This window comes from Primulina tabacum, chromosome 9, assembly GCF_025594145.1.
Source record: "Primulina tabacum isolate GXHZ01 chromosome 9, ASM2559414v2, whole genome shotgun sequence".
Classification (NCBI taxonomy): Eukaryota; Viridiplantae; Streptophyta; class Magnoliopsida; order Lamiales; family Gesneriaceae; genus Primulina; species Primulina tabacum.
In genome coordinates this window covers 34,929,817-34,945,558 of record NC_134558.1, presented here as the reverse complement: position 1 = coordinate 34,945,558, position 15,742 = coordinate 34,929,817, and the positions used below count along the sequence as shown (strand labels likewise).

Here is a 15,742-nt window from a genome sequence, read left to right as displayed (position 1 = left end):
GTTTTCGAGACGATAATAAATCATTTTACAAGGACTTTAGTAAAGTGAAATGGTTATATTGTTGTTTTAATATTATTAAATTCCCAATATGTGTTCATTCATCCTATTTAGGTGATTGAATGTTATTAATTATTAAAATTAGTTTTGATGCTCATTTAAAATATTTGGTAATAGCTTCTGCACCTTTCATTGGTGGTGGTCTTCTCATCCCAGACATGTGCTGATAAAATTTGATTTGATTGAAATATTATTTTAGAAATCAACAATCGACGAGTTTTATTCGATGAAAATCCACATGACACATATTCAGTAGCTTATATCCAGTTCATGTCACTATTGTGTATCGAATCATTTAGCCCAATGTCAAAAAATTTTCTGTCTACGCCCCTGTATATCGTGTTTCACGTTAATTATTATGGATTTCGAATTCACTCAATAATACTTTCATTTGAAATTCATTCTAATTTGCGTAATTAATGCATAAAGTAAAATATGAATTTAATTTTTTTTTATTGTTTCATTGTTAACCAAAAATTATAATCTAAATCAATAGATTTCAAATTCATCTCCCCAAGTACACATGTATTTGATTTTAGAGGATTCGGGTGCCTTTAATTTACTCCCTTAATATATAATAATTAATATGCATTTCTTAGGAAATATCCATTTAATTTTCGCCCCTTATTTTCATTACAAGTTGAGAGAAGACATGCCTTGAAAGCGAAAAATTTATCTGCTAAATTTTTTTCCTATTTGATAAGATTTTGTATGAAAAATTTGTCTTCATAGAATATTGAGTTTCTTAATTTATACATTTTATTTTTAATATTTAAAAAATTTGTTTCCTAATGAAAAATTATTTTCCTTATCTTGCATGAACTTATTCAAGGAATTCTATAAATATCAACATAAATCTATATATATTGAAGAATAATTGATGCACAACAAATGTGTAGGTTAAATGTGCTAGAGAAGCGAGACAATAAATACACGAAAGACTTTTCTGAAGAATTCGCAGAGACAAAGCATCGTGATTTTATTATGTTGTCGTGACGTGTTGGAAACATTTGACTACAACACTCGTACAAAATGATTGAATAATTGCTTTGTTGCTCCGATTTCGGCTACACAGATTTGCATATTTGTGTTTTGGTTATTTTTGTTATTGAGTTTTTAAAATGTAATTTATTTCCTTGACTTGTTAACGAAGATAATTTTTCATTTTTTCACTAGTATTATTTTGTAAACTCGATTTCTTTTCTAGTGATTAATTTGTTACGAGGCATAACATAAATGACACTTGTGCATAAATATCACTATGTTATTTAATTATTTATATGTTATATTATTTCGCTGAATATTATCACACGATATTATAACATTTGTGAAAATATTTATATGATACACACAGTTACTATTGTTTATATAATAATTTCACAAGGTACAAGCATGCATATTGTAGTCATGATTGTTATGTACTAGTTTTTAGTTTTTGGAAATAAAAGCATTCATATATATAGACACACACACGCAAACTAGCTAGAGCACCAACTCTACATGAATATTGGATTTAATTATATGGTTTAAATATTGAAAGATTTTAAAAATTATTTTACACATTGAAGTAAAAGAAATCATGTAACAATTGCAACAACCATTTTGTTTAGATTTCTCGACTTTTTTTTTTTTTTTTTTAAAGTAATGCTCTTCTAATAGAAATACCTGGCTAGCAAAGAAATTTAAACAATCCAATTAATTTATGAACATGATTAGAATCTGAAGAAAGCACATTGAATGGCTATCATTCGATAGAATTTGACTTTAACCGAAAGGTAACGTCGTAGCAATTTTCATTCTAGTTAAGGAATGACAACTCGACCCTCTACACATAAAAAACAAAAAAGACCCCATATTAGAAATATTAATTAGGGAAAATATATTTTTTCCATTAACTTATCTAATTTTTTGCTTTGATCTATCAAGTTTTCAAATTTATTTATAGTTTTATACTCTTTTGGTATAAATACTGATGTGACAAACAAAAATATTGATATGACACTTAAAAATACAAACATAATATTAAAAAATGTTGTCGTGTCATCGAAAATAGATAGATGATGTGTCAGATTTTAAATCAGCTTGTAAAACAAAATTTGAAAATTTAGGGAGCTAAAACAAAAAAATTAAACAATTTAATTGCCTAAAAAAATATTTTCCCGTATAATAGAATGAATTAATTTGTTCTAACTGATCAAAGGACTTGCGTATATAGCACAAATTTGAAGTAGACTTTATACAAATATGTTAAAAATTTATGTCTACGTATCATAACATACAATAGTTAAATATAAATTTTTTTGAAAAAAGCATATATAATAATTAAAGAAGGCATCCCTGCAGTGGGGATCCCCACAGCAATGGATGCTGGGGAGTAAAACGTACTCCAAGCTGTGAGACCCTGAAATTCCAGCAGTAGCATAGCAGCAGCTAGCAGATTTTAGTAGAAGCTATCAATTCCAGCAGCAACTCATATTACAGAAGATATATTTTTCAGCAGACAAAATCCAGCAACAGAAGAGTTCAGTAGCGAGATTCCAGCAGATAGCTACTGGTTCTGCTCAAGACTGGTAACTGAAGCATTTAACATGGAATAAAGACTGTTAATGGCAGATTATGGTCATTAATTGGAAGGCTAACAGTCAGATTTTGGCCTATAAATAACACCCTCAATCCATGAAATTGATGTTAAATCTTGAGTTATCACTTGAAATTAGAGCTAAGAGAGTGCATATTTCGAAGCTGTAAAATCCAGTAGCGAGGCAACCAGATTCCAGAAGACTGCAACCGAAATATTTAGCAAATTACTGTAAGTGGGCTTATGTATAAATATCTTGAAACCGTTTGATAATTTCTGTTTTAAAGCAAAGTATATTTTTAATTTCTGATATCTGATTTTGAAGCACTGAAACCCAGTGAACTAATTGTAGGAATATATATTCTGGACATTACTGATTACTGATTACTGGCCTCACCCCTAAGAGGAGAGAACATATAGGGGACTGATATCAGTTTAGCCATTAAATTCACGAACATGCTCAGTGCTTACTTGTTAAATTCTGATTACTGAATACCAAATACTGATTTCCGATTACTGATTTCTGTTCTGAAATAAAGAGTTTCTGTATATTATTCGTATTACTGTTTCTGTTAAAAATGGTTTTGAAAACTGGGAGTTATTCCCGCCCCTGCTTACTGAGTGACAATCATATCACTCACCCACCAAACTCATCTCAGATAGTAACGAGGAAGAAAAGTTAGAAGAAGAAGAGCAGATCCAGTTCTGGGGCTGGTGAAGAACTGTATCTGTTAAGACACTGTTATGTCTGGTTTTACATTTCCGCTGTAAAACATCAGTATTCAAGTTGTAACAGACAATTGATTTATTCCGTATTATGAATAAAAGACTGGTTTCTGAATTCTGTACTCTGAGGCTTATTGTTTTCGAATGTAAATTTGAGAGCAATGCCGGTGTCAACCAACACCCGTCCCGGGGCATGACAAACGCAAAATCAAATTTTTTTTGCTGGTTTTTTTAAAAATATTTTCATATATATTTTTATTTTCAGGTTTTTATTTCATTTTTTTTTCAATCTTTTTTTTCTTTCTTTGCTGTGGGAGGGAGTCACAATAAATTTTTTTGGCTTTTTTATATTCTAATTCTTTTTCAAAAAATTGGGGTTTCAACATTTTAATTTTTTATTTTCTTTTTTTTATCTTGTCAATTTTTCTTCTATCAATTTTTTTGTGGTATCCAGTTTTCTCGGTATATTCAACCAAAAATATCCAACCTAAAACTTTCAACCCTCATCTCTTAGTTTTAATTTTAATATTTGAACTATAACTCATCAAATTATCATTTTATCAATAAGTTTTTTGGCTTGTTTCAATCTCGATTTCAAAGACTTTGACAAAAAAATACAATGAATTAATTTTTTATTTTTTTATTACATATTAAATACAATAAATTAATAACAAGTTTGATCCACATAATACGTGTTCGAACACACACTCTCTAAGTAACACAATAATAATAAAATAAAATAACATAAAAAATTGGGAGCCAAATAACTAGAAGAAAATTAGATTAAAATATAAAAAAATTGATTGTGCTGCTCCCGCGGACCCCCTGTTGTGGCAGGGGATCCGTTCCCCAGGTATTGCAAGCCTGCAACCACTGACACGAAGAATTTAGTGAAAATATAGACATTTAATACCTTTCTCCGTAAATAAAAGTCAATTATGCGCAGTTTATATTTAATATTTGTGGTCCAAAATCTAGTGCTGGAGAATGTAATCATTTCAATGGCAGAAGCCATAAAAATGGCACTAAATGAGGCAGTGATCATATATCATTTTGATACCAAACTTTCCCCATCATGTTTTTATTATTCTCATACATATATATATATGTATATATTCTCCATTTACTTTTTCACAACGATATATGTGTGTGTATATATATATATACATATATATATATAGACGTGTGCATTGCTTAATCGTTGTCTGTGTATATATATCGACGCGTGTATTGCTTAATCGTTTTGTCCGTGTGTGTGTGTATAATGTAAGAATAATAAAAACAAGCTGGGGAAAGTTTTGGTACCAAAATTATATATATATATTTCTTCACTAATGGAACATGGAGAAAATTAAACACACCAACTGCCAATACATATATACATGTGCCAAAAATTAACCCTACAAACTAAAAGTCAAGTACCTAATAATTAGGGATAATCGATAATGCACAACATATATACACTACAGTGCACTCTAAAACCCTCCATTTTTTTGTGGGCATAATCAATGGAGATGATCACTAGCTAGTAAAAATTTTCAATCCTTCCTTCATCGATCCGTGTTTCGATTTCCCTCCATAACCAGATGTTGAATATACTTCTGGTGCCAACCCAAAATTTCTCCATTAATCAGACGTGAATCTATAATAGTAACTAGTACGATATCGACTTATCAGCAAAAATTACTATTTTGCATTAAATATGGCCATGAAATGGCCGGGAGAGATGCTTTGCTTCTTCCTTCCAAAAACTTCCAATGTCATCTGCGATTTTCTTGGCATCCATGGATGCCCCGAGAAGGCCGCGTTTTGTGAACCCCACGGCGTATAGCCCACATTCGCCTTTCCATCCATTGGGAAATGACCTTTTTGGGAGGCCATCTTTGTCTGAAAACATTTCATTTTCCTGTCCAAATGATGAATAGATTAGTTTTTAGAGTACACGGTACTAATTACAAAAGCGATAGATTACATGATAAATTAGTTCACAGTACCTTTAGCCAAGATGGTACATTGCTTTTGTAACCAGTCGCTAGGATTATTGCATCAAAACTCTCTCTTCTTCCATTTTCAAATTCGACAGATCGATGTCCAAGTCTCCGAATGCTGGGAAATACCTATACATTAAAGAAAAAATCAGCACAAGATCTTTATTGAAATTACCGAACCAAAGATGGTAAAATAATCAAGTAATGTATGGAATCTCCGGTGCATATCAGATCTCAACCATATATAGAAACCCGTTTTCTTTGTAATTGTTTGGACAAAAAAGGTGATTTTGGTTGGACTAAAAATTGCCACTTAGCGAATGCAAAGCAAATCATTGATTCATTAAGGGAGTTGTACCTCGATGTCTCCAGTTTTAATCTTATCAAGGGTTCCAACGTCTAACACCGGTGTCTTTCCTGTTAGGTTCTTTAGCTCGAGTGGGCCTAGTTGAGGCCGGTCCAGCCCTAACCGGCTTGTATCGCCGAGCATGAGCCGTGAAACGTTCAACAAAAAATGGTCGACAAGTTGAATAGGTAGCCACTTTAGCAACCACATGGACAACCCGAAAGTTGATCTTCCCAGCATCTCTTGTGGTAGAACGTGGACCTAATGATAGCAAAATGCAAAGTCATTAACAAAATAAGGAACTCTGAACTACAAAAATAAATGCATTGTACAAAACTAAATTATGGAAAGCATAAATTAAAGAAATGATCAAGAACTAATGTGAAAGATTTACTTGTAAAAATTACACGAAAATTATAGTATCTCTAAACGTCTTGATTAAAACCCTTAATTTGAGCTATCCAAAAGAGAGAGAAATATATTATGTGAACAAATTATTTAAAATTCGAGCCAACATCGACACATTGTTGCGCATGCTAGAGATTTGAGAATCCCAAGAAAGTGAAAACCTGGAGGTTGTTTCCTTTCTGCACCTAAAAGAGGAGTCATGGGCGGATTATAAATGTGATTATTGCATTTACTCAATATAATTAATCATAAATATCAAAATGAAAAATGAAATTCGCAAGATTTTACGAATTAGGGTTTCACTTTCCTTTTTCTATTTATTAAGGGGGAAAAATTAAAAAGAAGTGTGTAGAGGAAGAAAAATCTTTGAGACAGTTAGCAATATAACTTGAGAATAAAGTTTCTCCCACTCGCACAATACAGCCATAAACTCCACTATTATCAAACTGTCAATTTTCCATGCAGATAAACAATTTTTCATTTACTCAATACATATGATAAAAAAACAAATGCTGAAAAAATATTCAAGAATCTTGGGTTTTGCCTTGTTTTCTCAAAACTAACCAGAGATCTTTCAAATGAAAAACACTTTGTTTTCCAATTAACATAGAAAATGCCAGAAAAAATTCAAATGACAAATATTGAAATCACACACACACACACACACACACAAGTTAATTAAAAAAAATCTTACTGTATCTCTCACAACAAGTGAAGGGCTGGCATTATGATGGCAGAGATCCAAACACACCTCCATTCCAGAGTTCCCGCATCCAACAACAAGCACTTTTTTCCCTTCATAAACTCCTCCATTCTTGTACTTACTCGTGTGCACCACATCTCCACCAAACTCCTCCGTGCCTTCCATTTTCGGCACCACCGCCTCCGCATTCTCCCCCGTCGCCACTATCAACCACCGGGACACGTACTCCGCCTGCTCCTCTGCTGCCCCTTGGGCTGCTATCGCTGTTTTCACCCTCCAAAACCCAAGATTCCGATCAAACTCAGCACTCACCACCCTCTGATTGAAAATAGGACTGATTTCGAACCTCTTTGCATAGGCTTCTAAGTACTGGACGAACTGTTGTTTAGTAGGGTAGGTTGGGAAATCTTGGGGGAAAGACATGAGAGGAAGCTCGCAAAATTGCTTCGGTAAATGGAGTTTCAGGCGATCATAGGTTTTAAGTTGCCACAAGGAAGCTATGCAGTTGGATCTCTCAAGAACTAGAGATGGAACGCCTTTTTCTTTCAAGCAAGCAGCTGCAGCCAGGCCGGAAGGCCCGGCACCTACGATCACAGGTCCTGGAACCCATCTCGTGCTTCCGAAATCTCTATTTCTACAAGGATCATTAGCCGTTTTTCCCTCTATTTCCCTTAAGAAATCATCCATGATAACTAATAACGAACCAGAACTAGTTTATCTCGGTGATGTATTATGATCAACAATCAAGATTCAGGAATCAAGAACAATCAGGCGGTTAAAAAAATAATCCAGAAAAAATGAACAGAAATAACTGCTCTATCCAACTGTGTAAACTTCACTGCAGCTACTTGTTCAAAGATTCTGTGGATAGAGGAAGAGTGAAATTCGGAGTGAGAGGGGTTGAAAAAGGGTGCAGTTGATGCGGAGAATAGTTGATGAATCATAGGGATAAGTCTAATATATCCGCCTTAATTCTCTTTAATCCCCCAACATGATTAAGTATGAGTAGAAATCCTGAAGAAGTGGAGATCTGATTACAAGAAATTCTTATCCACTTGTGAGATGGGATTAATTATTTTTCAGTCTGAGACAAAATAGGAGGTGGGAGCGGAGGCTATGGGGCTCATCATCATATTCATTCAATCACTCATTCCATAATATTACGCATTTAAAGCTAGTTCAAAGATGAGCTCGAGAGTGACGTGAAAATTAATGAGTTTTTCAAGGGATGAAGTTGTATGTGAGAAATAGAGAAGAGAGAACCCAGAGGTTCAGCAGTAAACTACAAGTTGTAACTCTTGCGGAGGTACATATATATACACATTATTTGAAATTGATTTGTCTAATACTAAGTCGGTTATTGTCAAAAAAAAAAAAAAATTAAGTGTTTCAAAATCAAATTTAAAAAATTTAATGGATGAAAATTTAAAATTTAACAAGTTAATGAACTAAAAAAAAAACTATTTTATCAGGATTTGTAACATTATTTTTTTAGAAAATATTCTTTATTCAGTTCATGAGTATTTTATTTTGGAACCTCTTATCATGTACACATGGTTTCGTAAAAATAAACATCTTAAAATTACTATAATATTATATATACAAAAGTGAGGAGGAACACTAGACTGAAATCATGTATACATTTTTTATTGGTTACAATCTATAAATTTGCTCTTGCCAAGGACTTTGATTTACATATCACATATTATTCATATTGTGTTTCGCCAATATGATGAGCTCTTGTTACACATCCAGTGATAATCGATTGGATATAGTTCGTGAGAGTTGAATATATGGATTTGGATAATTCTCTCTCTTTCAGCTATCTTTTGGGGTTGAGTTAAGCTTAAACCTCAATTTTAAAATAGTATCTGACCCCAAACTGTTCGTTATGTTTCCAACTATCCATAGATGGGTCTCCCGTTAATGTCTCTACGCTTCATTTGTTCATTTCTGGGCCCTGAGAGGATGTGTTAAGATGTCCTACTTTGGTTGGATAGAGAGTTGCTTGGAGTTGCATATATGGACTTTGACAAACTTCTCCATTTAAACTAGCTTTTGAAATTAAGTTAGGTCAAAATCACAAAATCTTAACAAATTGCACTAAAGTTTGAAATCTATTATTTGTGATTCCACGAGGATCGCGTGGTGACAAGTTTTCATTGTTGGTGTAAGTCGTGTTAGAGACAATGCATTGTAGTTATAAATTTACCACTTGCATACTAATCGATATGTCTTATGTGTTCTATCAAATAAATAATAGAGCCTTCAAATTAAATTATAGCACACTTCAAATACATTTACACTATGTTTGGAAGCAAGGATTTGGAGGTATTCGTGGGGATTTGGATTTGTAAATCTTTATTTTAACTGTTTAGTTTGTTGAATTTTAAAAATGAAATTGGATTTTACGGGATTTGACTGAATTTCATTATGTATAAACAAATCTTTTCAAAACTAGTCAGATTTGATGGGATTTGGATTTGAATAACCTAAAAAAATACGCGTAACAAAATTTTTTAATTATTATCATTCTACCATCTTTATATGTTATAGTTGGATTAAAAGACAAATTTATTTATTTTTTATTTTGCATATTTTATTTTTGAGATCTTATAGTTGCCATGAATATTGTACAATTTTTTATTCAATAACAATTTATTTTTCATTTATAAAATTAGGATATGGTTGAATATATAATTTTGAAATATTTTATGTCGTAGAATTTAAATTTGAATATTTAGATGTTAGGTTTGATTATTATTTTTTTTTTGAAAAGTTTGATTATTTTATTGTAATAATTTATTAACAGTAGTTAATTAATTATATAAGAGTTTACGTAGTTTATATAACACAATTATATAATTGAAATGATATAGGGAAATATATGATAAAATTAATTTTAAATTTTCAGTTTTTTAATAATGTAAATAATATATTTTAAATAATGATTTATGTAAAAGATAATTGATATTATTTTAGTAAAATTGTAAATTTCCAAATTCAATTTTTTTTTCAAACAAGAAATGAATTCTAAATATAATATTTTAAATTTCAACCAAACACGAGATGAAATTATAAATTCATGGATTTTCAAATCCAATTCTACTTTCAAATCCAAATTCCAAAATTTTAAGCAACCAAACACACTGTTAATATTCGATAATTTACAGGCTTAGCGAAGAGAAGAGTAAAATGATCCCCTAAGCTGGAAAAGCCTATGCGTTAATGTTTAATGTGAAAAGTTATATAACCATTCATGTATAATTTTCTATATTTCAGGAAATGTCACTATATGAAGTCATATATAGGCAAAAGTAGATGACATAATTAACCACTAAAAAACAACTTAATATTTAGTACTATTTTTTTAAAAATGAGTTAATATTTAGTGCTTTGGTCGAGAGGGCCAGGTGTTTTTTGGCAATGGGTTGGACTGTCATCTTTATATTGGGCTGGGCCCGTATCAACTCACCTTTTACTGTCTTTCTCCTTCCACTAAGGGATTTGTACATTCACCATTACCTCCAGGTTTATATATACCTCGGAAGATTATTACAAGTTCCAAGAAATTATATTTAATTGAGATGAAATCATGAAGATCCGCTTCAGATATACAAACGACAAATATTTAAAAAAATTATTGGAAAAACAAAATTTACAAACAATTTTTTAATTAATACTATCTAATTTATTCAAAAAATACTTGCACATTTGTCAAGACTAGTCAATAGAGGTATAATAGTACTAGAAAAAATAAGAAAAAGTTGTACTAAATATATAAACTAGATAATATACTTGAGATAACCGATTAAAGAAATGAAGCGTATATAATTGGAATGGAGGGGATATTTTTTTTTAAAATAAATACAAGTAAAAAAATTGATATAAATTCTTATAATACTAACGATGAGGAAAATTCAACAGTTATTGTTATTGTATCATGTAATTTAATGCTATATATATATATATATATATATACACATTTTAAAATTTAAAAAAAATCAGTTTGATTTTTTAAATACATTATTTGTCTTTTCTATACATGTATTTTAATGATAAATATCTTGGTAGAGCTAAATCAAAATGTTGGATTCGTCCCATTCGGCTCACTCAACCAAAAAATAAGAAGAAAGAAATAGATAATAACTAATCTTGTGCATGCATATCATAACTTATATGTAGTTTGATATAATACAAACTGTGAGCACCGCTGAGGTGATATTCACATTATAATGAATATATAATTTTGTTATTTTCTTTATCGCATTCAGTATGTTGACGTTACATCAACAGTTGTCGAGATAGGTATTCACAATATATATACTGCATATCAAAACTCTATCACACACGTATCAAGACGCCATCTCAAGTTATATTTACATTTTTTGAAACCTCAAAACTTTGATATTCCCTATATTTTTAATGAAAATTTTAAAACTTAATTATGGTTCTTGACTCTTAGATGAGTGATAAGGCGTGATTAGGGATTAAGTATCTTGTGACTAATTAAATCACTTTTATTGCTGTACACACATTAATCTTCCTTTAAAGTAATTAATATCAGTATAATAATAAGTTAATCGATTCACAATGTAGAAAAGTAATAATTTAAATAATTTGATCACTTTGCCTTTCCAAAAAGTCGAAATCAACTCATCGTGTTTGCGCAATCTCCAAAAATAAATTATATAAAAGTTATATCATGTGCCAAATTTTATTAGAGTATTATTTCATAAATTTTGTACTGTTAGAATAATTTATGTGTACAATTAATCTTTTACTTATGATTCTAATGAGATGATGATATTAATTTATCTGCCATGTTTTTTATGTGCTAATCTTATAAGAATATTGTTTTTTGTTTGATTTCTTCTAAATTTTTCTTTTGTAATTAATATGCAGAGTTATAATTATTTTTCTCGCATGATTAGTACCGAAAGAAATTATTTTTTATCGTGTAATTTACATATTTTTCGTTTTAACTTGTGTTATCGATCAATTCATTGTTTAAATCTCATTAACTTACATTTCCCCCCTCAATTTTAATATTTTTTCATCAATATGCTGACGTGTGATTATTGATTGCGTCAGCAATACTTATCGGCATGCTATCATTTTTCGACGACACGTCATCACTCCACTAACAAAAGACTAAAATTAATAATTTCAAATTAGTCGAGTAAGAGTCTAAATTAATCAATAACATGATCAAAATAAAAAATATACGATTTACATTATCAAAATTGTAATGATTTCATACCAGTGGCCACTCAACTCAATTGTTGTTTCTTCAATAGCGTAACATTTTGCTCGTTAAGAAATAACAACAAAATAATAAAATAATCGAGAATAGTATTGGCCTCCTCTTTTTTCCGACAAATGGCTCATCCCGAGATTGTTTACAATTATCTTAAAATTGGAAACTTAGGAAGATACCATGTACTAGCCAATTTTAATTATTTTTATTTTATAAAATAATCAAACCCCTCCCGCCGCCAAATGAGTATCCTCAACACCGCCGTAAAGGTGGCGGTGGTGGTGGTGGGTGTTAGAGCTTTTTGTTGTTGACAGTGATGATGGGAAAAAAAAGAGAGAACGACGAAAATAAATAAATATTTATGAGGGAAAATTTAATTTCTTTTCTCACCTAGTTAGTTGTATTCAAAATATAATATATTTTATATTATTGCAGTTTGAGATCAATTTATGTGATGTCTATTGCATTTCGATTAAATAAATTATACTCGAACTTAAAGGTCGAATTCGATTGAATAATAAATATTAAATCTTGATATTAAATTAAATAAATAACTAATTTTTTGAGCTCGAGTTCGACAAACTCTATATTTCAGGCATAAGACATGTTAAGTTGTAGTCGGATTTGAGAGATGATGATTATATAGAGAATAAATACGATTTAGTTTTACAAAATATACTAAAATAAAAGGAATAAATGTATGATGTAAAAATAAATTATGATAATAAGCCGAGTTTGAAAGTATTTTGGAAAAAAGCCGAGTTTGAATTAGAGTAATTGACCTCGATTCGACCCATTTATTCGAATCTTCAAAACTTGACTGTCTCTAATGCTCAAACTAAATCCAAAATTTGTGGCAAAATTAAACTTGCCAACGATTAAATTGATCAATATGCTTTCAGTTTACATTTAAATAAACAAGTGGGAAAATGACTAATTTTGTTCTTTTAAGTCATTCATTTTCTGTTTTTATCATCTAATCAGCCAAAGTACGGTATTAGTCATGTAATTTTACTTTTTATTTATTTTTATTGACATCGTGCGTCATATATGAACAATTTTCCGTTGTCAAATCAACATTTTTCTGATATCACATCAGTGCTCCGACGAAATAGGACTAGAAATTAACAAAAGACAAAAATACATGACTAAGACTCAATTTAACAAGTTAAAGGCCGAAAATAGAAAAAAAGCAAAAATTTGTGTGAGACGGTCTCACGAGTCGTATTTTGTGAGACATATATCTTATTTGGGTCATCCGTGAAAAAATATTATTTTTATGCTAAAAGTATTACTTTTTATTGTGAATATCGATAGAGTTGACATGTCTCATAAATAAATATTCGTGAGACCGTATCACAAGAAAAAAAAAAAGGTCATTCAGGCTTCAAAGATTAAGAGAGGTGTACTTGGAATTATTACTGTAGGTAACAACTTACCATGTCTATAACCACTATGATTCATGTTATATCCAGCTTTATATCATATTTAAGTTTTTTAAAAAAAACCCATAAAATCTAGTATCTAAGACATATCGAAATTTTCTTCCATAAAATACCACTTCCCCACAATTATGCTATTTTCATTAAGAAAACACAAAATTAAAAATTCATAACACAAAATTGATATTTTAAATAATTTTGCTATATATATATATATATTGATAATAAGAAATTAATATCGTTAGGTCCACCTGAGATTAGAGTTGTAGGCTTTTGATAAATGAAAGTGAAAGTAATAGTGCGCCGCTGAGGAGCATTTTGGAAAGAAGAGTTTCCAAACTTGCGAAAGAGATCACCAACTTTTGCTTTTAATTCTAAATCAAGGAGGGGAACCATTTTTATTTTGAGTCATGTCACATGTACACTCAAAGTTACATAAAATATTATATTTTTTTTCCTTTTCATATATAATTAGAGAATAAAAAAAAAGAAGAGATGTAATTGGATTCATTGACTAACTAATAATGAACTAAATTCACTAATTATATTTACATAATTTTATTTATATGTGTGTGTGTGTGTGTGTGTATAATGTATTTTAGATAAATTATACATAGAACACAGTTTGAATTTATACATAATTAATTTCTTGATAATTTATCTTATAGTATATACTGTCTATTTTGTTATATTATTTATCCATCCACTGTTTTTTATCTTACATCAATCAAATTATTAAATTTAAATTATAATATAACACTTAATAAATAATATTGATTTGATTGATTAAATTTGCGATAAAAGGACAAATTATCATTTTAATAATTAATATAAAATATTGATAATAAAATGATAATTTGTCCTTTTATCACAAATTTAATCAATCAAATCAAATTAACTATTATTTATCAATCAAATCAAATATTATATAATCTCTCATTAATTATTTATTTATAATATTAGATTATTTATCTTAATATTATTATCTCGTCTTAAACTTAAAATGATGCCAAAATAAATTACATGTCGATGTTGTTTGTAGGCTACAACAGCCAGTCCTGTATTGTATCAGTCCACTCTCGTATTGTCACACTAACTTAAGCTATTGAGAAGAACGTGGACCCTTTTTTTCGTTTCTTCGCGGCCCGTTTAGTTTATATTGGGCTATTCTGAAAGGTAACCTACAAAATTACACTCGATCCATTTTCATCATTTTAAGTTTAAGATGAGATAATATATAATATACAATTATATATTAGGATTGGCCCGTAAACCCAATAAACCATTTATTTATCTATTTTATTTTATTAAGGTTGAGCGTATGATAATAACTAATTAGGAAGACACCAACTTTTTTTTCCCAATTTTACCCTTATATGATATTATTAATATTACACTTTTGTTTTTTGTTATTTTGTTTGTTTTTTTAGAATTTCAACACACACTTTTATTTTATTTTATTTTATTTTTTAATTTCAACAATTCAAATATCAATTTAGTCACTCCATAAATTGTCAAATTATACATTAATCTATCGATAATGATAAAAAAAATTTGTACACACGCATCGCGTGTGTATAATATTTTCCAAAGTGTAAATTCGAAAATTCACTCTAAACCGATACGGTCGACAAAATACGATCCAAAGTGAAACATGAAAAAAAAAAAATACTGAGAATTGATTTGGTCCTGTTACCCCCCAACCACCTGACCACAGAATTTCAACTTTGATTTAATTGCCATTTTGCGGGTTTTTATTTTTTGTTTGCTTCATATCTTTAAAATTGATTCGTGGAAATTTACCAATTAATTGTGTATATTCTCATCAGCCTGATCAAAAATCATATATATTTTATTAAAGAACCATCAAATAACTCGATTCATATCTGAAGTGAAAATTAATGTTTTTGACATAAAAATAATTTTTAATGAGTCGGATTAGGTAAAAGATTTGTTTCATAAAATTGTGTCCTAAGGAGTTTTTGTGAAATTATTTCGATGATTAATTTTAAATGATGTTAAAATTAGACTAGTTGAAAATCAATCTCCAAATATATATTACAACTACGAGTCTTCATATACTAACTAAAAGTATTAGGATTGAGTTATTTACACTCACATCTCAAATTTGACAAAAACTTGTGTGAGACGGTCTCACGTATCTTATTTTGTGAGATAGATATCTTATTTGGGTCATCCATGAAAAAATATTACTTTCTATTGTGAATATCGGT

At 29.9% G+C, this 15,742-nt stretch overlaps 1 protein-coding gene across 1 annotated transcript; it reads right to left on the bottom strand.

The window, feature by feature from the left end:
- Positions 1-4,668: 4,668 nt before the first annotated feature.
- LOC142555510 (indole-3-pyruvate monooxygenase YUCCA6-like) lies at positions 4,669-8,075 on the bottom strand. The gene is made up of 4 exons (XM_075666399.1): positions 6,798-8,075; positions 5,708-5,956; positions 5,356-5,478; positions 4,669-5,267 (listed from the first exon to the last, which is right to left on the bottom strand). The coding sequence occupies exons 1-4, from the start codon at positions 7,491-7,493 to the stop codon at positions 5,058-5,060; spliced, it is 1,278 nt and encodes a 425-aa protein (XP_075522514.1). The 5' UTR covers positions 7,494-8,075; the 3' UTR covers positions 4,669-5,057.
- Positions 8,076-15,742: the final 7,667 nt, after the last annotated feature.